This window comes from Scomber scombrus, chromosome 20 (assembly GCF_963691925.1).
Source record: "Scomber scombrus chromosome 20, fScoSco1.1, whole genome shotgun sequence".
NCBI classification, from domain to species: domain Eukaryota; kingdom Metazoa; phylum Chordata; class Actinopteri; order Scombriformes; family Scombridae; genus Scomber; species Scomber scombrus.
The window spans coordinates 25,036,983-25,061,323 of record NC_084989.1 but is presented as its reverse complement, the minus strand read 5'-3'; the positions used below and the strand labels follow the sequence as shown (position 1 = coordinate 25,061,323).

General features: G+C 39.0%; 3 protein-coding genes across 3 annotated transcripts in view; all 3 read left to right on the top strand.

The window, feature by feature from the left end:
- Positions 1-19,934, top strand: part of LOC134002169 (NLR family CARD domain-containing protein 3-like) — a 37,806-nt gene extending 17,872 nt beyond the window's left edge. The window contains exon 11 of the mRNA XM_062441454.1: positions 19,387-19,934. The gene's annotated coding sequence lies outside the window, so the exon portion shown is untranslated. The remainder of the gene's footprint in view (positions 1-19,386) is intronic.
- On the top strand, positions 879-19,387 carry LOC134002021 (NLR family CARD domain-containing protein 3-like). Its single transcript, XM_062441266.1, has 10 exons — positions 879-1,185; positions 1,266-1,436; positions 4,983-5,087; positions 5,524-5,602; positions 5,764-5,992; positions 6,271-8,071; positions 8,179-8,352; positions 10,458-10,631; positions 12,268-12,314; positions 18,160-19,387. The coding sequence occupies exons 1-10, from the start codon at positions 1,097-1,099 to the stop codon at positions 18,726-18,728; spliced, it is 3,438 nt and encodes a 1,145-aa protein (XP_062297250.1). The 5' UTR covers positions 879-1,096; the 3' UTR covers positions 18,729-19,387.
- A 2,060-nt stretch (positions 19,935-21,994) lies between the features above and the next one.
- The window catches only part of eci2 (enoyl-CoA delta isomerase 2), an 11,811-nt gene continuing 9,464 nt past the window's right edge, over positions 21,995-24,341 (top strand). The window contains 2 exon segments of the mRNA XM_062441453.1: positions 21,995-22,138; positions 24,000-24,064. Of these exon segments, the coding sequence (XP_062297437.1) occupies positions 22,083-22,138; positions 24,000-24,064 (121 nt within the window). The 5' untranslated portion in view covers positions 21,995-22,082.

The window sequence follows — 24,341 nt, the reverse complement described above, 5'->3', positions numbered from 1 at the left end:
CATCAATAAAAACAGATCCATCAATCAAATGATCATCATTATAAAAGTGAGCATATAGAGTAACACTCACTGTTATCGATGAAACTACATAAAAACAGTTAAAAGTAGCTCCAACATAAAGCTCTACATGTTAATGCATCACACTCAGTTACTGTTGATACTTAATGTACATTTACTTCCAATAATACTTGTGTACATTATGGATGCAGGACTTTTACTAGTAATAGAGTATGTTTACAGGATGCTATTTGTACTTTAACTGAAGTCAATGATGTGAATCCTTCCAAATGCTTCTATAAGTCATGTGAGAACTGTGGGAAGTCCTTCATGCTGCTTTTAGACGTCAAAGTACAAACTGTAATCTTTGGTCTTTGTCTGCATGTTCCAGGTCTAGATGCTGTTATCAAGAGTTATTAAACAGTGTAAACATCTGAATTACAAGCTTTCAGTAGAAAATGACTCAAATGCAACAACAACAATGTTATACTAAAAAACTGAAATGAATGAATCAGCTGGAAGAATATGAGTATAACAGCCTCTATGTTACATATAAATAATGACTTTAATTAGAGTCCTTTACAGGAAACTTACAGACTCATTAAAAGTGAATATTAGGTGTTAGTTAATTAAATAATGTTTAAATGTTGATAGAGGGGAAATGATGAAATGTTATATTGAAGGCTTGAGATGCAATAAATTCCATCACAGTTGTTGCATCTCAAATAATCTGCTGCTGTTTGTTGCATAAAGTCATTTTGTGCAGAGACTCTGTAGTCGCTCTCAGTCCTTCTGCCTGTCAGTGAATGTAAATCCTCCTCCATGCATCATGTGTGCTGCTCTTCACTTCACTGCAGCTTCATGACGCCATCTAGTGGACTGATAGTAGAAGTACAGCAGCTGATGGCAGCATGCTCTGCCTCACACTGCTGTCTGGCTGCATTCACACTGATATATAACAGAGAATAACAGCCAATCACAGGAGGAGCAGCTGATATTTAGGATGTGACAGGAGAAATGATGTAAAGGATGATCTGTGTTTCCTCTCCAGATGAAGGTAGAAAGTGTGTGTGACTGATGTGGATGTGACTTCAGCAGCATGGATCAGAGTGAGGACAGAGAGGAGGGAGTCCCTCCCTCTAAAAGCTCTCTGTGTGGGGAACATGACAGCCAGACCAAAGCTCAGAGGTGAGATGAGGATCTCTAACTGTCCATCACTGTTCTCCACCATCATTATTCACACTCAAAGCTCTGTGTGTGTTGTGTAGAAGAACAAGGAGGCAGCACAGACCAGACTCTGCTGGACCTGGACCTGGACCTGGACCTGGACCTGGACCTGGACCTGGACCTGGACCTGGACCCAGCTGTGTGTCTATGAAGAGTGATTGGTCAAAGGATGAAATCATTAATTTTAAAGAACAACATCTGGATGCAACAAGGTAAACTGTCACTACATATTAAATGTAACTGACTCAGTTTGAAATGTTTTTATTGAAGGTTTTTATCAAACTTCTCTTTTCAGATTTGATCATAATTTATGAGAAAAACTGCAAAATGAAACATTTTACTGCAATAATCCAGAATCTCTCCTGGAGGGAAGTGTTGGTGATTGAACCTGAACTCAGCTGTGAGTCCTTCAGAGCGACCGCTCCAAATATGATTTGATTGATTTTAAACAACAACGTTCATCTGATTAAAAGTAAATAGTTCTCAGTATTAAAATCAGGTTATTGGACAATATGAGTTAAAACCTGAATCAGGATAAATAGTTCTCAGTTGAATTATTTGAGATTTGGATCATTTATTGATATTTCTGATCCATAATGATCCATAATGTTGGTAATTAGATCATTTCAGTTTGTTGCTGTTTTTATTAAAACTGTTCAAATTCAACATGTTTGAAAGAAGAATTCACTTCTCAAACTATCATTTCTATTGATTGATGATCATTTCATAGTGATGATGGACAGAGATCAGTGTGAATGTACTGTTCTCCCTGCGAGTTATGTACTTCGTGTACTTTATCACAGTTAAACGGTCAGCCAAACTCAGATAGAAGACAATACAAACCTTAGTTTCTCTCAAATTACTTTTAGCACAACTAACCCTAACCCTTTCGTGAGCATGAGAAGAGAAGAATAAAATTAAAAATAAAATTCCAGATCAGATGTGTGTGTGTGTGTGTGTGTGTGTGTGTGTGTGTGTGTGTGTGTGTGTGTGTGTGTGTGTGTGTGTGTTTCTTATGCAGAATTTCTTACCATACATTTAATGTAATACATTAATTAAATCATTTCAAGTACCTTAAATCATGAAAATTCTTCTGAGAGCAGAACAGTGAATGTTAGAGTGGGTACGAGGGCCGGGGCCCCTCATCACTGTTTACAAGAAATGTCTTTAAAACATCAGGAAATTAAAGATGAAACTTCATTGGTTGTGTTTAATGATTGCATCATTATACTTTGATATTTATTAAATATGTTGCAGCCACTGGTTTCACCACCCAGCGAGCACGCTGACTGACCCAAAACAAACACACCCACAACCTTTTATTTACTATACTGTATTAAAATGAGCCTCCACCCAGCTCTACTCATACAGTTAATCATGTTTAAGGTTAACAGTGAATTCATATAAAATTAAAGCTGCGAGCAGCGTTGGGCGGGACCTCGCCCCCTTGCGCAGGTCGGGCCGCGGCGAAGCGGATAGGTTTCCGTCGGGTGCATTTAGACGCATTCAGACCCGGCATTTATTGGACACTGCAATAAGTAGATACACGTTACACACACAATCTCTCTCTCTGTCTGTGTAGACATTTAGACTGAGCAACTGAAATGAACTGCCACTTTGATGAGTCAAACAGGAGAGGAACTTATTTCCAGTGAAACCTGTAGATATGTTTGTAGTTCATGCTCATGTAATTCGTGTTTGATCTAGACTTTGACAGCAATGTCAGTGAAATAGTTGACAGACTGCACAGATATCTAAAATCATAATAATACAGTCAATAAACTTGAACTATCATGACAAGTTTCCTCCCCTGGGTGGCACAATAAGACCTGGCTGAGCCAGCTGCATACACACACACACACAGTCGTTGCCATGGTAGGTAACGACTGGAGAGCATGCCAACAGAGCATGGGCAGACAGCAGGCATAGTCCGGAACGAATGGGAGAGGAACAGGGTGGACATGTGGGGCCGCAGATCAAAAAGTATAAAACATAGCCAGACCAAATTACACACATCTATAGATGAGACTTGTGGCTACATTTTGACGTTTGAATGAAGTCTATAGCTGAAAGTATGCAGGAATAATATATATATTTTGAAAAAGCCTGAAAAATCATCCAAAATCATACATTTAAAGGCAAACTGTGCACTTCCTGTTGGATTTAGGTCAGTGGTGTCAGCGCGTGATTTGTAGGTCTCGATAAGAAAAACAATTGAGTTTTGGTTTGATCTTTCTACGACATTCCTATCAGGCGTAGTGGTCGTTTTACTGTTTTTAGGTGGCGCTAGAGAGTTCGACGTTGTTTGTTTTTCCATTTTATTGAACTTATGGCCAGACCTGATGTGCATTCCACATTTGGTGAGTTTTGGAGCAGGTTTAGGGGGTCAAATTAAGGCGCAAAGAGGCGGTTGAAGAAACATAATAATAAATGGCACACTAACCTGGCTGAGCCAGCTGCATACACACACACACACAGTCGTTGCCATGGTAGTTAACGACTGGAGTGCATGACAACAGAGCATGCACAGACAGCAGGCATAGTACGGATTGAATGGGAGAGGAACAGGGTGCACATGTCGGGCCGCAGATCAAAAAGTATAAAACATAGCCAGACCAAATTACACACATCTATAGATGAGACTTGTGGCTACATTTTGACGTTTGAATGGAGTCTGTAACTGAAAGTATGCAGGAATAATATATATATTTTGAAAAGCCTGAAAAATTGTAGAAAATCCCACATGTAACGGCAAACTGTGCACTTCCTTTTGGATTTAGGTCAGTGTTGTCAGCATGTGATTTGTAGGTCTCGATAAGACACACAATTGAGTTTTGGTTTGATCTTTCTACGCCATTCCTATCAGGCGTAGTGGCCGTTTTACTGTTTCTAGGTGGCGCTAGAGAGCCAATTTTGGCACTTTTGGGGTTAATTTTTCTATTTTATCAAATTTATGGCCAGGCCTGATGTGCGTGTTGAATTTGGTCTGTCCTGGAGCATGTTTAGGTGGTCAAATTTAGGGTCAAAGTGGCATTAGACTCTCCTCCCATTCATTGTCTATGGGAGCGTTTTGGCCAGGGTTTTTGGGCACTTGACCTTTGAGGGCTTCTAAAATCCAAACCGGACGAGTAATGAAAAAGTTGTTCAGAACTTTTGTGCAGCAGGGTGTGCTAAGTCAGCTATTTAAGTTTGAAGCCGCCACGATGAACGCCCTCGGACAAGATAGCGTTTGTAGCAGGCCAAGAATCGTCGAAAATTCCACATGTAACAGCAAATTGTGCACTTCCTGTTGGATTTAGGTCAGGGTGTCAGCGTGTGATTTGTAGGTCTTGATAAGACAAAAAATGTAGTTTTGGTTTGATCTTTCTACGATATTCCTATCAGGCGTAGTGGCCGTTTTAGTGCTTCTAGGTGGCGCTAGAGAGTTCGACGTTGTTTGTTTTTCCATTTTATCGAATTTTTCGCCAGACCTGATGTGCGTTTCATATTTGGTGAGTTTTGGAGCAGGTTTAGGGGGTCAAATTGAGGCGCAAAGTGTCGATAGAATAATAATAAAAAACGATACAAAAACAATAGGGTCCTTGCCTCCAGGCAAGGGCAGGACTCCCTTCTGGAGTCCTCGCCCTATTGCCTTTCGGCTCAGTCCATAACTAGCTGGATACTACTGTGTTGTGTACAGTAGGTGTATTAAATCACTGACAGATTTAGTGTCAGTGTGTTCTGGGTGCTGAGCAGAATGTATCTTGTGTTTCTATCAGGAGGAAGCTGGACCAACCTGAACCCAGCTGTGTGTCTATGAACAGTGATTGGTCTATGGGTCATCCTTATACCTTCAAAGATGGACGCCACTCTGATGATCACAGGTGAGGATTTCAAACAGATAAAAACATAATGATGTTTTCATCACTCTTATCAAGTGTCCTGTTTTTAAACGTTTATTGACTCAGACAAAGTTCTCTGAGCAGCGTTCACACTCACACAGTCAGACACATTGACACTGGGAGCTGCCCAGTACAACCAGTCTCATACAACCACACACTGGTTGTAGCTGCCTTCAGCAGTGTGCAGTGAGGGAGGGAGAGCTTCATGGAGGGTTGGTGAGAGCTGTTGGGACTAAACCAAAGTGACTCTGAGCTGTTGATTCTCAGTGGGATCAGCAGGACTAGTAAAGCTTTACCACTACAGGGACTCATCTGATTCTCTGTTCATATCCAAATATCACTTGATGGACCTTTAGCTTGTGTTTGTCTCTGTGTGGACAGACATAATGTGAGCTCATTCTTCATGATTCCTCCACAGAGTGGAACAGGAGAGCTCAGAGGTTCCCAGTGGTCAGTCTGCCCAGCAGCATCAAACACAGCTGGACTCCATATTTATGGTCTGTACATGTACAACAACTACTTTTACATCTATTGTGTTCACAATCATCTCCATGCTGCACTTTGTAGACCAGTGGATTGTCAGTGTGTCCAACATGGATCTGATGTTTGCTTCATGATTTAAGTTTGATTTTGTCATTCATATATTATTCTGTTCCAGCTGCTGGAGGAGAACATCGTCACTTTTGTGAAGAACGAGCTGAAGAAGATGCAGAAGGTTCTGAGTCCAGATAACCCAGAATGCTTAGAGAGTCAGAGTGAGGACGAGGAGGTGTTGGACGGTGAGGAGGAAGAGCAGAGGAGGAGAAGCAGAGATGCATTTCTGAAGATCACACTGCACTTCCTGAGGAGAATGAAGCAGGAGAATCTGGCTGAGCGTCTGCAGAGCAGTAAGAGGATTTTAACAGATTTAAAATGATGGAGAGGAAATGGAGGCAACAAGGGAGAGGTTTATATTTCAAACTCTGCTGTTAATATGCTGCACACATCTGCATCAGATCTATGAATTCTTCTGAGCTGAAAACAGTCAGAAACTGTTTGTCCACAACCGATTAGCTGAATAGATTTCATAGTGAGGAAAACATAAACATCTGCAGTTTAATGTTTACATTCTACCAATTTACTGTAGAATCACCTGATTGATTTCATTTGTTGTTTGTTCATTCAGGAACTCCTGCTGGCAGGTGTCGACGTAAACTCAAGTCTAACCTGCAGGAGAAGTTCCAGTGTGTGTTTGAGGGGATCGCTAAAGCAGGAAACCCAACCCTTCTGAATCAGATCTACACACCGCTCTACATCACAGAGGGAGGGACTGCAGAGGTCAATGATGAACATGAGGTCAGACAGATTGAATCAGCATCCAGGAAACCAGACAGACCAGAAACAACAATCAGACAAGAAGACATCTTTAAAGCCTCACCTGGAAGAGATGAACCAATCAGAACAGTGATGACAAAGGGAGTGGCTGGCATTGGGAAAACAGTCTTAACACAGAAGTTCACTCTGGACTGGGCTGAAGACAAAGCCAACCAGGACATACACTTCACATTTCCATTCACTTTCAGAGAGCTGAATGTGCTGAAAGAGAAAAAGTACAGCTTGGTGGAACTTGTTCATCACTTCTTTACTGAAACCAAAGAAGCAGGAATCTGCAGGTTTGAAGAGTTCCAGGTTGTGTTCATCTTTGACGGTCTGGATGAGTGTCGACTTCCTCTGGACTTCCTCAACAATAAGAACCTGACTGATGTTACGGAGTCCACCTCAGTGGATGTGCTGCTGACAAACCTCATCAGGGGGAAACTGCTTCCCTGTGCTCGCCTCTGGATAACCACACGACCTGCAGCAGCCAATCAGATCCCTCCTTGGTGTGTGGACATGGTGACAGAGGTCAGAGGGTTCACTGACCCACAGAAGGAGGAGTACTTCAGGAAGAGATTCAGAGATGAGGAGCAGGCCAGCACCATCATCTCCCACATCAAGACATCACGAAGCCTCCACATCATGTGCCACATCCCAGTCTTCTGCTGGATCACTGCTACAGTTCTGGAGGATGTGTTGAAAAGCAGAGAGGGAGGAGAGCTGCCCAAGACCCTGACTGAGATGTACATCCACTACCTGGTGGTTCAGGCCAAACTGAAGAACATCAAGTATGATGGAGGAGCTGAGACAGATCCACACTGGAGTCCAGAGAGCAGGAAGATGATTGGGTTTCTGGGAAAACTGGCTTTTGAGCAGCTGCATAAAGGCAACCTGATCTTCTATGAATCAGACCTGACAGAGTGTGGCATCGATATCAAAGTAGCCTCAGTGTACTCAGGAGTGTTCACACAGGTCTTTAAAGAGGAGAGAGGGCTGTACCAGGACAAGGTGTTCTGCTTCGTCCATCTGAGCCTTCAGGAGTTTCTGGCTGCTCTTCATGTCCATCTGACATTCATCAAGTCTGGAGTCAATCTGCTGGAAGAAGAACAAACAACATCCCAAAAGTCTGAAACTGAACAAGAATCTGCAGAGACACGTTTCTACCATAGTGCTGTGGACGAGGCCTTAAAGAGTCCAAATGGACACCTGGACTTGTTCCTCCGCTTCCTCCTGGGTCTTTCACTGCAGACCAATCAGGCTCTCCTACGAGGTCTGCTGACACAGACAGGAAGTAGCTCAAAGACCAATCAGGAAACAGTCGAGTACATCAAGGAGAAGATCGGTGAGAATGTGTCTGCAGAGAGAAGCATCAATCTGTTCCACTGTCTGAATGAACTGAATGATCATTCTCTAGTGGAGGAAATCCAACAGTCCCTGAGATCAGGAAGACTCTCCACAGATAAACTGTCTCCTGCTCAGTGGTCAGCTCTGGTCTTCATCTTACTGTCATCAGAAAAAGATCTGGACGTGTTTGACCTGAAGAAATACTCTGCTTCAGAGGAGGCTCTTCTGAGGCTGCTGCCAGTGGTCAAAGCCTCCAACAAAGCTCTGTAAGTACACAGATATTTTGATTTATTCACCATAATTTAAATATTCTGCTGTCTTTAAAATAAGTAACTTCTTGCTTGTTTTCTGTTTCTTCATATTTCCTTTCCAGGCTGAGTGGCTGTAACCTCTCAGAGAGAAGCTGTGCAGCTCTGTCCTCAGTTCTCAGCTCCCAGCCCTCTAGTCTGAGAGATCTGGACCTGAGTAACAACAACCTGCAGGATTCAGGAGTGAAGCAGCTTTCTGCTGGACTGGAGAGTCCACACTGTGAACTGGAATCTCTCAGGTCAGATCATGTTTGTTTCAACTGATTCACAGTTTAGAAAATCTGACATGTTTCTTTACTTTAACTTCATGAACAGTTCAGCACACAGATATCATCTTTGACTGATATAAAGAAGCTCATCATGCTTTGGTTCCATGTGATTTAAATTACTGTATTACTATTTATTCTGATTACTTTATTATTAACTGTCACATCTCCTAGCTGGTGCTTGGCAGAGATTATATATCATCAAAGTTTAGACTTATTTCAACACAAATATTGTTGTCTTGTTCATTATTGTCTCTTCAGACTGACTGACTGTAACCTCTCAGAGAGAAGCTGGGCAGCTCTGTCCTCAGTTCTCAGCTCCCAGTCCTCTAGTCTGAGAGATCTGGACCTGAGTAACAACAACCTGCAGGATTCAGGAGTGAAGCAGCTTTCTGCTGGACTGGAGAGTCCACACTGTACACTGAAGACTCTCAGGTCAGGATTCATCAACCTGTTTAGTTTAGAATACACGTATAATAAAGTAAATAATCACACGTTCTTGTTTTCTTCTTCTGTCAACCAAAAGGTGAAATAAATAAACAAATGAAGCATTTTCTGACGAAAAAGGTGAAGGCTGAAGCATTTGCTCATAACACCGACCCTTTTTACGTTAGTCTTTAGAGTAGATCCCAATGTACATAACAAACACAAAACATTTATAACCTGTTCAACTGATGAACATTTCAAATCTGACTTACTTCAGAGGATAAACATTAAACCTGTGTAGGATTGTCTCTGTTGATGTGATTTGTCAAACCAGTTTTTTCTAAACTTCAGCAGCAGAGAATTATTTTCTATGCAGATTTTATTGTTTTCTTTTGTTTTTGTTGTTGAATTATTAAACACCACTGATGATTTTATAGATTTGGCTAACATCTCATTGTACCGGTCTGTAAATTGAACAGTCATGTGATAATTAGCAGATAACTAAATTGACCTCACATATCATGGCATTTAAGTGAGCTGTTGCAGGATCATTTCCATGTAGTTTCTGTCTTATACACCACAGTAATCAAGAATCAAGATACTAGTTGAACATTTTGAAAGTCTAATTTCTTGCCTGTTTATGTCCTACTTTTACACCTTCAGTAACACAGTGGTGCTTTTAAAAAGGCGTCCAACCATCACAGTGTTTTTTGGCCAACCAGTGGTTCCACTCGATGAATCTGAGCTTCATCTTCAGAGCTGTGGGTGTTCGGTTCCCTCTGGAGCCGTATCTGTTCTCCTTATAAGTACGCCAGGCTCTCTCAGTGTGTATGAGACGCTGTCTGTAGATGCTCAAAGTGTCTCTGATGGTTGACTTGATATTGGATGTAAACAACCTGCCAATGTTTTGATTTTGAGCCTCAAAATTACTAAAAAAGTTGTATTTCTCTGTAATTAGTCATTTATGGAGGCTACAATAAAAAAATGGACATTTAGTACATTTGGTCCAAAGTTGGACTGATGTGCTGAAATGATTCAGAAATAGTTGAGAATGTAAATGGTTAAAAATGTTGTTCAGTTTACTGGCCTGCAGAAGTTAGACAGAAACTAGTTGGTCATTATTTGCTAATTATCATCTACTTTCCAACAAATTAGCAGAGCTGTAAAATGAAGAATTCCCCACATTTCTTCTAAATGTGTGTAAAAACCGTTGGAGCTGCACAGCCAAGTATTCACAGGGATCCTCCAGCAGCAGTTTCAGGCTAAAGAGCAGACTAGTCTGTCTGGTGGAGACTTTGATGAACCTCTGTGAAGTCACATTTTATATCAGGAGGCTCCTTGATTTTGTGGAGTTTAAAAAAACCTGAAAAGTTGACATAGCACTGTGATAAAAGTGCATCTTTATTCTTCCTTTTGGCAAAAGCTTCACTCTTCATAAACACATTAGAATGTTTTGAACATTGGGATCACAATGACGAGGTAAAAACATGCTGCTGAATCTTCCCATCTGGCTGGATGCTCAACTTTCTGGAGCTCCCTGATTCACTTCATCTTTTAGTGAGTTAGTTTGGAGACAGTTTGTTGTTGTATGTGACTGCACACAGCATTACTCTCACACTGTGTGACATGTGTGTTGTTTTGTGTGTTTGCAGCCTGTCAGGATGTCTGATCACAGAGGAAGGCTGTGCTTCTCTGGCCTCAGCTCTGAGCTCCAACCCCTCCCATCTGAGAGAGCTGGACCTGAGCTACAATCATCCAGGAGACTCAGGAGAGAAGATCCTGTCTGCTGGACTGGAGGATCCACACTGGAGACTGGACACTCTCAGGTATGGACAGACAGTTGGACACTCTCAGGTATGGACAGACAATGGTCCAGATGCAAGAATATGTTCGTATTTTTCTTCTTAAATCTGTCGTACTTTTTTGTGAGGTGGAATTTACGAGTGTTCCACGTCGGATTCACCAGACACTCGTATCACCAGGAAACAGTCGTAAATGACCTTCGTAAACATGATGAATCCCACCTGTTCTAAATAAACGCGCGTTCCCGAGAATAGTAAATTAACATGAATGACGCCCCAAAATACCAAATAAGGTCAGACGACCGGCAGGTTGTGGAGAAGCTCCATTCATGAAAATGGCACTAAAGACTAAGAATAAGAACTTTAAGAGCTCTCAGACTGAGGTCCCGCTCTCAGAAATAGATCAACAGAAACACATATTATTATTTAGTGTTAGTGGAATTAAAGGTCCTGAGAAAGACAAAGAATGAGGAAAAATGACCCGTGCTGTGAACGCTGTCTCAGCTGTTGCACCGTCACGGAAATAAAAACAAAAATGATTTAACATGAATTATGCCATAGGATGTCATCAGCCAGGGAGTTAAACTATTACTTCAATAAGCAATATTTCAATTAAATGAATAACAGTTATTAATAAATAGTCAGTTTATATGGTGGACAAGTCGCTTTGTAGTTTCGGCCGCTAATATTTATATTGTAAGCTTGCATTATATCATAGTTTCAATTGTCAATTCAAATGACTGATATATCTACCTACATTGTTAAATAGCCTACTTCTTTATACTAAATAGCCTAATAATTTTACAAACAGAGTAATGTCATCATGATTATGGATTCAGAAGTGTAATTTAATGAACGGGACATAGTATACACTTTCCCCCCCTTCTCTACATCCCCTGTAGGTCACACCCATTACTCAGGGGTCTCTAAAATACTGACAATATAATAATCGCTCAGCCTGCGGATCGACATTATTCATTTCTCTGTTAAGTGGTAGTCAGCATACAGTGATGTTAAAAAGAAAATCCAAGTCAGTTGATTCTGAAGCTCAACTGCTGATGTTACACCTGCTGCCGGACTGCTGTCAGCACAGACCTGCTAACACCCGGGATGACAACGCAGGGCAAGCCAGCAGAAGAAGCTGGAGATGAGGGTACCCGTGTGGAGGTGTTATGTGTTCATTAAGTGATTATCATATCTTGCTTATAGTGTATGATGTCAGCCCCCCCCCCCCCCACCGGAAAAAATTGAGTTCCCCCAAAAGACATGATATCGTTGGCACGCTGCCATAAGACAGTAACAGTCGTGTTTTATTGCTTTGGAGGACTGCAGGTTGGTTGTGCGTGACAGGTACGACAGGTCTGCATCACTCGTACATTTTGTTCGTACCTAAGAGAAAATCCAAAATACGATAAAATTGGTGAATGCGGCAAATCCTCGTAAATCACTCGTACGCATGCTTTAAGAACGAATCTGTGCGTACGAGTGGTTCTTGCATCTGGCCCAATGTGTGATAGAGGAGGAAGAGCTGGAAACATTTTCTCTGTCAGAGCTGATCACAGATCTCAACTGAATCTTTGACTTTTTCTTCTTTCTAACTGAAGTTTCCTGTAAGTGTTGAAAGTTAACCCCCCCCCCCCCCCCCCCCTCCTCCTTTCAGCCTGCAGCCTGCTGGAGTCCGATGGTTGACACCAGGTCTGAGGAAGTGTAAGTCTGCTTTTATTTTTATTTTTTATTTTATTGTGGAAATAAAACAAGAATTAAAAACAGAAAAAACAAAACAAACAGAGACAAGAAGCATAAAGTCAACATTCAGACTAAAAACCAGAACAGAACAACAAAAACACCACAAAAAATAAAAGAACTCAATAAATAAAAAGTCATAAAACATTAAATATCTGTGTGTGTGTGTGTGTGTTACAGTGTGTGTATTTGTATTTGTGTGTGTGTGTCTGTGTGTGTGTGTTACTGTGTGTGTATGTTACTGTGTGTTACAGTGCGTGTGTGTGCGTGTGTGTGTCTATGTGCGTGTGTGTGTGTTACAGTGTGTGTGTGTGTCTGTGTGTGTGTCTGTCTGTGTGTGTGTGTGTGTGTGTGTGTGTGTCAGTTCCTGTGTGTGTGTGTGTTACAGTGTTTGTGTGTGTGTGATAGACGGCCCTGCAACCCCCCCTCCTTTCTGATTGGTCACTTTAAACGCCTGGTGGAGGAACAGAGCCTCCATTCTCCCTTGTACATTATATTAAAAACTCACATTTTGTCAAAGATACTAATAAAGGAGGTTTAAAAACACTAGATATAGAATCAATGGTAGGGATGTTTAGAGTAAATTGGATAAAATATTTTTTTTAAAGTAGGAGGGTTTGAATTTTTGTTACAATGTGATTTTAAGACTGTCAAATTTTCATGTGTTCAAGTGTTAAAATACTGGAAAATGATATTTACCCACAATTTGAGTCCACATGGATCCAGATTGTGGAACAACATAGCAATTACATCAAATAGAAAAACCTTATACAATCAAAAATGGTGTGATAAGAAAATAAGTGTTGTTGCTGATCTGTTGGATGAACATGGTTCAATCTTACAACTCAACTCTTTTAATGAAACATTTATTATGCAGTGCTCTTATAGGGAATACAGCAACATATGTAAAGCTATTCCAGTTCCACTAATACAGTTGATAAAACATACTCTCTCTCATTCCAGTGTACAGATAGTCTTACCAGATATAAACTGAACAAATGTTAAGTACTGATAAAAAATGCAGTAATAAAATAATACGAAAGATGTTCATGCAGAACCTTTTTTATGGTCATAAAGGGCAACAAACGTTAGAATAAGAGAGTAATCTAAACATTATAAACACATTTACAAAATATCTGAAATGGCCCATCAGCCCAAAAGCCAAAGAATTGCAATTTAAAATGATGAATGGTTATCATCCAGCAGCAGAAGCATTAAAGAAAAGGTTTGGATTTGAGGTTGAGCCATGTTGGATTGTGAAACTTCTTTTTTATTCTTGTACAGTGACATCACATTGTTGGCAGGATGTTTTTGAATGGATAGGTAATAAAATAGAAAATATCACCATTTGATAAACATCAGATTCTTTTATATAAAGATAATCTTACCAAAGAATTTTCAGAACTGGTCATATTATCATAGTTTTGGGTAAATATCACATCCATTCATGCAAATGGGAAAATAACCCCTCAATAGTTTGGATTAATAATAATAATTTTCTTCTTTAAGTTTTCATGTGGGAATTGAGTGAAACTGCAACGAAATGTAAAAATAATGCACATGTTTCCTATTAAGAGTTTTTTGTATATTACGGAAATGAAAATAAAGTTAAAAGAAAAAAAAAGAAAAAAAGTCATTAAACTATCAGAATTACTCCCAAGCTGTTCAATACATTTAAATTTAAATATCTGTCTGTTCCTCAACTTACCTCTTTTTTCTCTGACATCTGGATCCGCAATCAAATTCTGCCACCAAGCAATGATGACCCGCCATACTCTGCCTCGGATTGGCTCTGACCTGGAGACAGTAGTGACCAATCAGAAAGGAGGGGGGGTTGCGGGGCGTCTATTAAATGCCCCAAAGTGCCAAAACTCAACTTTGTCTTATTTTGACATGTTTACATGTATGCATGACAATAAGTTAATGCAAACCAAACAGAGTTTTAGATTAGTAAACCATTTGCTGTAGGAGTAATATTGATACTAAAATATCACTGATATACTACTGATAATATTTTAGTTTAATATGTAAATGCAAATGTGATTTTTATATGATGAATTCAGAATTAGCATTGTAGTTACATTCAAGTTACTTAAAAAAACATTTTAAAAAACCAAACATATAACCTATTGACCAAAGTGCTTCATAGATAAATTGAGAAAGGCTCCAGTTATATAATAATAATAAAAAGTAATATTAAAAAATAAATAAAAGCAGAATAAATTGGCGAATGACTTTAAAAAACAAAAGTACAGCCAACAGACTGAAATACTAGAACTCAGACAAAACGACGAACCGCTATTTTTCAGTGACTTCCTTTGCCATGCTTTTAATTTGAAACTGCGCAGGAAGTGTTCTTTACATTACCGTAGCTTGCCTTTGGTGTCTGTGCCGACATAGCGGACGGTAATGAGGTGCTTAATGTGCAGTAGAAGTGTACTGGAAGTGTTGGTAAGTCTGTAAAATACACTAAATGAAAACCATACGACATTTATGCATTGTGAAGAAACATTTGTCACGTGGCTTTCTCACGAGCTAATAAGCATTACTAGCATACTTCCACGTGTTAGCTTTCCAGCAGCAGTTGCAGTCAGTCATGCACTTGAACTGCTGAGGCGCTTTTCCAGTTAAACAAATATAACAAGTATACACATGTACAGCTAATGTAGTTTTCAATAATACACTCGACGTTCATGTAAAGTTGGAAAAAACCAAAAAGTGTCACAAAATATCCACAGAATTGGATGATTGAAACTACATTGGCTGGACATGTGTAGACACGCAGCTACTTGACATGTTACAGTTACACCGGGTCAGGAGAGTTCATGTCAGATGCTCTGTGTTGTGTTTAAGTGTCTGTCAGAATGAGAGCTCTTCAATTATTATTATTATTTAGCTTTAGAAGTATCTGTGTGTGTGTGTGTCTGTGTGTGTGTGTGTTACAGTGTGTGTGTTATAGTGTGTGTGTGTGTTACAGTGTGTGTGTGTGTGTGTGTTACAGTGTGTGTGTGTGTATCTTAATGTGTTATAGTGTGTGTGTTTATCTGTGTGTACGTGTTACAGTGTGTGTGTGTTTGTGTGTGTGTTTGTGTGTGTGTTACTATGTGTGTATCTGTTTGTGTGTGTAGTTGTGTGTCTGTGTGTGTATTTGTGTATGTGTTACAGTGTGTTTGTCTGTTTGTGTGTGTGTGTGTATCTGTGTGTGTGTGTTTGTGTGTGTGTATTTGTGTTTGTGTATTTGTGTATGTGTTACAGTGTGTTTATATGTGTGTGTGTGTATCTTTATGTGTTATAGTGTGTGTATCTGTGTGTGTGTATCTGTGTGTGTGTGTGTATTTGTGTAAGTGTTACAGTGTGTGTGTGTTTGTGTATCTGTGTGTGTGTTACACAGTGTGTGTGTGTTACAGTGTGTGTGTGTGTATCTATGTGTTACAGTGCGTGTGTGTGTATTTGTGTATGTGTTACAGTATGTTTGTTACAGTGTGTGTGTGTGCTTGTGTATCTGTGTGTCTGTGTTACTGTGTGTGTGTGTGTGTGTGTGTGTGTGTTTGTGTATGTGTTACAGTGTGTGTGTGAGTGTGTATCTGTGTGTGTGTTACAGTGTGTGTGTGTGTGTATCTTTATGTGTTATAGTGTGTGTGTTTATCTGTGTGTACGTGTTACTGTGTGTGTGTGTGTGGGTGTTACATTGTGTGTGTGTGTGTGTTACAGTGTGTGTGTGTTACAGTGTGTGTGTGTCTGTGTTATAGTGTGTGTGTGTCTGTGTGTGTGTGTGTGTGTGTGTGTGTGTGTGTGTGTGTGTGTCTGTGTTATAGTGTGTGTGTGTCTGTGTGTGTGTTACAGTGTGTGTATCTGTGTGTGTGTTACAGTGTGTTTGTGTGTGTTACTGTGTGTGTGTGTGTGTGTGTATCTGTATGTATTACAGTGTGTGTGTTTTTGTGTGTGTGTGTTACAGTGTGTGTGTGTGTGTGTGTAATTGTGTGTGTGTGTGTTACAGTGTGTGTGTTTTTGTGTATCTGTGTTTATGTGTTACAGTGTGTGTGTGTATCTGTGTGTATGTGTGTGTGTGTGTGCGCGTGTCCTACTGAGGATGAAGATGATGTCATCATAGATCAATAACCTGATTTGAGTCGCGTCAGCCATCTTGGACAGTTATGTTCGGCTGCTCCGCTCGGAACAAACACTTTATTCAGTCGACCCGCTTTCTACATCTGACCACGAAACCTGAACCAACAAGTAGCAGCGTAACATATTTCTGCTCTACAACCGTACATACTATCATTTAAACACAAGTAACCTTTAGTCATTATTATTATTAATGAAATCAAACAGAACTACCACATCAGCTCTTCCTCTTTTGTCTTCTTCTTCCTGGTGTTTGAGGTAGAAGCCGAAAGAAGCTTTTTCTGTTTGAGTCGTTTCTGTTGTCCTCAAGTCAAGGAAGGAAGGGAGGAAGAAGGAAGGAAAGGAGGAAGGAAAGAAGGAAGGAAGGAAAGAAGGACAGAGGAAAGAAGGAGGGAAGGAAGGTAGGAAGAAGGGAGGAAAGAAGGAGGGAGGGAGGGACGAAGGAAAAGAAGGGCAGAGGAAAGAAAGGAAGGAAGGTAGGAAGAAGGGAGGAAAGAAGATGGAGGGAGGGAGGAAGGAAAGGAAGAGTGAAGGGTTAAACACAGACTACTAAATGTTCACAAACTGCTGATTCAGAATTAATGCTGCAGCTCTGTGAGAAGAGTTATTTGTGTGTTTCCTCCTGAATGAAACACATCTATCCAACCTGTAACAGTAGTTTGTCCAAGTGGTGTTGCCGTACATTACTGTCCAAGATGGCCGACTCACCCGCGCATGTGCGACTCACATCGGGTTAGAAACAGATGATAGATCAACAACTGATCAATAACTCATCAATAACTCATCAATAACTCATCAATAACTCATCAATAACTCATCAATCACTGATTCAACAACTGATCAATAGCTGATCAATAACTCATCAATAACTCATCAATAACTCATCAATAGCTGATCAATAACTCATCAATAACTCATCAATAGCTGATCAATAGCTGATCAATAACTGATCAATAGATGATCAATAACTCATCAATAACTGATCGATAGCTGATCAATAGCTGATCAATAACTGATCAATAGCTGATCAATAACTCATCAATAGCTGATCAATAGCTGATCAATAACTCATCAATAGCTGATCAATAACTCATCAATAGCTGATCAATAACTCATCAATAACTCATCAATAGCTGATCAATAACTCATCAATAACTCATCAACAGCTGATCAATAACTCATCAATAGCTGATCAATAACTCATCAATAACTCATCAATAACTCATCAATAAGTGATCAATAGCTGATCAATAACTCATCAATAGCTGATCAATAAGTGATCAATAACTCATCAATAACTCATCAATAACTGATCAATAGCTGATCAATAACTCATCAACAGCTGATCAATAACTCATCAATAGCTGATCAATAACTCATCAATAACTCATCAATAACTCATCAATAACTGATCGATAGCTGATCAATAGCTGATCAATAAGTGATCAATAACTCATCAATAACTCATCAATAACTGATCAATAACTGATCAATAACTCATCAATAACTCATCAATAACTGATCGATAGCTGATCAATAGCTGATCAATAAGTGATCAATAACTCATCAATAACTGATCAATAGCTGATCAATAACTCATCAATAACTCATCAATAACTGATCAATAACTCATCAATAACTGATCAATAACTGCAGCTGTATTGTGTCTCGTTCTCTTCATCAGATTTCTGTGAACTCAAACTGGATCCAAACACAATGAACAGAAACCTCAAACTGTCTGATAACAACAGGAAGGTGACACATGTGTATGAGGATCAGTCATATCCTGATCATCCAGACAGATTTGATGTCTGTCAGCTGCTGAGTAGAAATGTTCTGACTGGTCGATGTTACTGGGAGGTCGAGAGGAGAGGAAACGTTTATATATCAGTGAGTTACAGAAGAATCAGCAGGAAAGGAAACAGTGATGACTGTTGGTTTGGATTTAACGATCAGTCCTGGAGTCTGATCTGCTCTGATGGTCGTTACTCTGTCCATCACAATAAGAGACAAACATCCATCTCCTCCTCCTCCTCCTCCTCCTCCTCCTCCTCCTCCTCCTCCTCCTCCTCCTCCTCCTCTAACAGAGTAGCAGTATATGTGGACTGTCCTGCTGGCACTCTGTCCTTCTACAGAGTCTCCTCTGACACACTGATCCACCTCCACACCTTCAACACCACATTCACTGAACCTCTGTGTGCTGGGTTTGGGTTCTTTTATTCTGGTTCCTCAGTGTCTCTGTGTGGTCTGTAGGAAGGAGAGTCTCCTCCTGTCAGAGAAACGTTCTCATGTTATTTAGCACCAACCTGATCTCTCACTGGTTGTAAATAGAGTTTCTAAAGCCAACATGGTTTCCACATGACTGACAGTTAGTTAGTCAGTCACATATATCCACATTTAAAAAGCTGTAAAACAGAAGCTGATTTTCTCAGAGCAGATATCTCAGTCTGTTAGAGGACTGTTTGGAGGTTCGGAGGTCGTGGCTTTGATCCTTATGAGTCTCAGTCAATGTTCAAGTCCAACACCCAAAGTGAAACTCAGAAGCTCTCAGAGAGAAAACCACCAGCGGCTCAAAGTTTACTGAAACGTCAAGTTGTGACCGAGCTTTTTAAACATGTTGGAAGAGTTTAGCCACTAACTATAACACACATAATGACAGTAAGTATCTGCTGGCCTAGAGAGGAACTTTGGTCTTTCTCCTCTTATTTGGTTTTTTGGGCTTCTTGTTCAATGACTTGATTTTTTAATCATATAGTGGATTCAGAAACCAACATGTTTTTATGTGTGTCTCTACTGGATGTGCATGTACAGCTGTCAATCAACATGATGATTCATCCATTCATAGCTTTGTCTCTAAAATGTCAGAAAACAGTGAAAATATTGTTTTTAAAAAAATTATTTTACTGTTTAGTTTTAACTTCTTTTTACAGTTTAATATTTAGTTTTTATGTAAATCACATTGAATTGACCCAGTGTATGAAATGTGCTATATAAATAAAGCTGTCTTGCCTAAAACGCTGGTTATAATCTCACAGAGTCAAAGGCAGCGTCTTTAAATGTCTCATTGTGTCTGAACTAAAGTCCAGAACATCAAATATTCAGTTTTTTATCATGTCAGACAAAGAAAAGCTTGAAAATGACTAAAATGATGATGAAGTGCTGATTTAGTGTTGATGGATAATCAATGAATGGACTAATAGTTGCAGCTCTGGCTGTATGTGAACAGAATATTAGAGGACAAACAGCTGACAGTTTAGCGCCTTACTAAATATCCACAATAAAAAGCTCATTTACAGGATAATTCATCTGTTTCTAATCTTTTCACATGTTTCTTATTTGCTGTTTTTGTGTTTTTACCAAGTAAAGTTGATCATTTGTATGTTTGTGTTACTCAGGCAGAAATACATGTAACTGCTGTATCACCTGTTATGTCCAATAAAAAAAGTATGATCAATAATAATAGAAGCTTTCATTTGATCTCTTTATTGTCACATTCAGAAAAATGTCCCTCTAATAATAATCTGAACATTATTAATAGTTCTATAATTCATTCAGTTTATTTATCCATTTATTAATGAATCATTAACATTTATATCTATAAAAGGAGCCTTATTGTAAAGTACAGTTGATTTATCAGTTACTAATATTGACACTGGGTTACATCACGTCATTCACCCAAAAAAAGGATTAGATCAATAAATCTGTAATCTGTTCATTAAACTGACAGCATGCAGTTTATCTTTCTACCACCAGATGGCGCCAAAGATCCATAAATGAAGAGTTAACATTCATGTGCTATTAATGCATCAATAAGCTAAACTTCTTCCTTCCCGGACCTTCAATGTGCTTCTCTCTCCTCTCCTCTCTCTCTTTTCCTTCCTCTCATTCCTCTCTCTCCTCTCCTTCCTCTCCTTCCTCTCTCCTCTCTCTCTCTCCTCTCCTTCCTCTCTCTCCTCTCCTTCCTCTCTCTCCTCTCCATCCTCTCTTTCCTCTCCTTCCTATCTCTCCTTCCTCTCTCTCCTCTCCTCTCTCTCCTTTCCTTCCTCTCCTTCCTCTCTCTCCTCTCCTTCCTCTCCTTCCTCTCCTCTCCTTCCTCTCTCTCCTCTCCTTCCTCTCCTCCTCTCCTTCCTCTCCTTCCTCTCCTCTCCTTCCTCTCCTTCCTCTCTCTCCTCTCCTCTCTCTCCTCTCCTTCCTCTCCTTCCTCTCATTCCTCTCTCTCCTCTCCTTCCTCTCTCTCCTCTCCTTCCTCTCTCCTCTCTGTCTTTATTGTCACATTCAGAAAAATGTCCCTCTAATAATAATCTGAACATTATTAATAGTTCTATAATTCATTCAGTTTATTTCAGACTCAGATTCTCATTTCTACAACCTCCACACAACCTAGAGTGAATCTTAATCATTTGGTGATAATTAAAAATTATGGAAAAAACATACTAGACACAAATTATCATTGTGTGTGTGTCTATATATGATGATAATGATTTTAAATCAATGTTATTTCAAGATTCAACATAAGAACATTTCTTCCTTTGTTACTTAAATAAAGTTTGTGGTCTGACATTCTGCTTTTGTTTTGAGATGATAAAAAAACAACAGTAGCAATAAAAAGACCAAAATAAAAGGAGGAGAAAAGTTTTTTTAGAACACAAAAAATAATACATAAAAAAAATTAAACAGTTAAAAATATTAAGTGTAAATAAATTAAAGGAAAATAATTAAAAAGAAAAAAAATAGAAATAAAAAAGGCAGAATAAAAAAATAGAAGAACAAAATAAAATAAAAAAAATAAAGGAAATAATAAAACAATATAAAAAATATTAAAATAAAAAAGACAAAGTTTAAAAGCAAATACAAAAGAATAGAAAAAATGAAAGAAAACGAAAAATAAAAATGAAAGAAAATTAAAAATTAAAAACATTAAAAGAAAACAAAAAATGATAACAAAAAGAAGATTTAAAGAAGCAAATAGGGCTCCTCTAGGGTTTTACTTTGCCCCTCTCGGTCCCTCTTGGCTGTACTCGGCTGTAATCGGTTCCTCTCGGCTCCTCTCGGCTGTAATCGGCTCCTCTCGGCTCTACCCCGCTCCTGTCGGCTCTACCCCGCTCCTGTCGGCTCCTGTCGGCTCCACTCGGCTCCTCTCGGCTGTACTCGGCTCCTCTCGGTTCCACTCGGCTCCTCTCGGCTCTGCCCGCTCCTGTCGGCTCCTCTCGGTTCCACTCGGCTCCTCTCGGCTGTACTCGGCTCTGCCCGCTCCTGTCGGCTCCTCTCGGTTCCACTCGGCTCCTCTCGGCTCCACTCGGCTCCTCTCGGCTGTACTCGGCTCTGCCCGCTCCTGTCGGCTCCTCTCGGCTCCTGTCGGCTCCTCTCGGTTCCACTCGGCTCCTCTCGGCTCCTCTCGACTGTACTCGGCTCCTCTCGGCTCCTCTCGGCTCTGCCCGCTCCTGTCGGCTCCTCTCGGTTCCACTCGGCTCCTCTCGGCTCCTCTCGACTGTACTCGGCTCTTCTCGGCTCTGCTTGTCCCCTCTCGGCTCTGCCTGGTCCACAGTCTCACACCGACCTCTCTGACTCCGTCCCCCCCGCTCTCTGGACCTCCTTCTCCGGGTGTAAATGGCTGCAGTGGCGCTGCGGTGCCTCGCTGGATGGCGGTTATTAAAAACCAGAAGGTGATTAAACGTCCGCTGATGTTTGTTTATCTTACTTTAGCTCGTTTTTAGCATTAGCATCGGGAGCTAACAGGAGGCTAAAATGAATCAAAACAAACTAACAAAGTGTCGCCTGTCAATCAAACGGTGACTATTAAATATCACAGAGAGACAGATTAAGTAAAGAAAGAGTCATTTAGTTTAAAACCTGGAGCTGTTCTTCTCTTTATGACCCTGTTTACCTGCAGCTGTTAGCCTGCTAGCTGCGACCTTTGCTCCACATACACACAGCATGACCCATTCACCCATTAATCGATTCATTGATTCATTGATTAGTTATCGATCATTTAACGACCCGTCTACTCTTCTGAGTCACAATTAAAGACCAAATTCTCTGATTCAGATTCTTAAATGTGAATATTTTCTGCTTTATTTCGTATTTGGGAGGAAAAAGTCATTTTATTGATCATATAAATAATTAATTAAACATTCAGCTGTCCTCATTTTAAATGTGCTTCAGTGTAAAGTGAAGGAGGACAAGATGTAGATCCTTAAAATGTCTAAACGTGTGTTTAAATATCTGTAATTGTGGGAGTTAAAGTATTAAATTAGATCTGAGTGTCATTATATGTGTTTATGTTATTTATTATAATATAATGAAACTAATCTTTAGTTACAGTCCTTTATAAATGACGTCATAATGAGCTCAATTTAACCCACTACAACTGTAACATCCTGCTTTTACATTATTATGTCTCATTATATATTATATTATATTATATTATATACTATATTATATATTATATTATATTATATATTATATTATATATTATATTATATTATATATTATATTATATATCATTATATATTATATTATATTATATATTATATATTATATATTATATTATATGTCTCATTATATATTATATTATATATTATATTATATTATATTATATTATATATTATATATTATATTATATGTCTCATTATATATTATATTATATTATATATTATATTATATATCATTATATAGTATGTTATATTATAGCTAATTATATATTATGTTATATTATATATTATATTATATATCATTATATATTATGTTATATTATATATTATATTATATGTCTCATTATATATTATATTATATATTATATTATATTATAGCTCATTATATATTATGTTATATTATATATTATATATTATATTATATTATAGCTAATTATATATTATGTTATATTATATATTATATATTATATTATATATTATATATTATATTATATTATATTATAGCTCATTATATATTATGTTATATATTATATTATATATTATGTTATATTATATGTCTCATTATATATTATGCTATATATTATATATTATATTATATTATATATTATGTTATATTATATTAAATGAGTGCAACAGTCACATGTGGTAATGACTAGTAGAAGCTTTAATACAATAACTTTATTCATATATAAATAATAATATAACTTAGTGTTGTGCTTATTTCTTTCCTGCTTTTAAATTTCTCATAACTGTGTAAACAAAAGTCTATTCTGTTGAATCGTTGGTGGCAGCAGAGGTTTTATTTTTCCTTAAAGAGGTTTTTTATAAGTTATTACATTTCTACTTTAATAACATGCAGATACCCTGAAAACCTTCAGTGTTTCCTCCCAGTCATATAAAGTATGTGATCAGCTTCTATTGAGCTTCATCAGTGTGAGTTATTATATCATGATATCTGACACATTCACAGTCTGTTTAGCATCAGATTCCCTCTTACTGTTTCCCTGTTGAGCTGTGCTGTAACCATAGTAACACAAAGACGTTGGCTCAGTCTGTTGTGAGATTAATCTGCTGACTCCTCGTCCGTCTGCAGGTTGGTGAAACTCTCCAGTGTTCCCAGTCTGAAGTTCCACATCACAGCCTCTCCCATGATGGGTGAGCATCTGCTGCTGCTCAGATACACACATAGACACACATAGACACACACACACATAGAGACACACACACATACACACACATAGAGACACACACACATATACACACATAGACACACACACACATATACACACACATAGAGACACACACACATATACACACATAGACACACACACACATATACACACACATAGAGACACACACACATATACACACATAGAGACACACACACATATACACACATAGACACACACACACATATACACACACATAGAGACAC

What these genes read in the sequence shown, in the direction of transcription:
- LOC134002021 (XM_062441266.1), top strand. Translation starts at nt 1,097, where the DNA reads ATGGATCAGAGTGAGGACAGAGAGGAGGGAGTCCCTCCCTCTAAAAGC. An exon ending in CGCCACTCTGATGATCACAG is followed by an intron (nt 5,088 to 5,523) that starts GTGAGGATTTCA and finishes ATTCCTCCACAG; the next exon opens with AGTGGAACAGGAGAGCTCAG. An exon ending in GACACCAGGTCTGAGGAAGT is followed by an intron (nt 12,315 to 18,159) that starts GTAAGTCTGCTT and finishes TCTCTTCATCAG; the next exon opens with ATTTCTGTGAACTCAAACTG.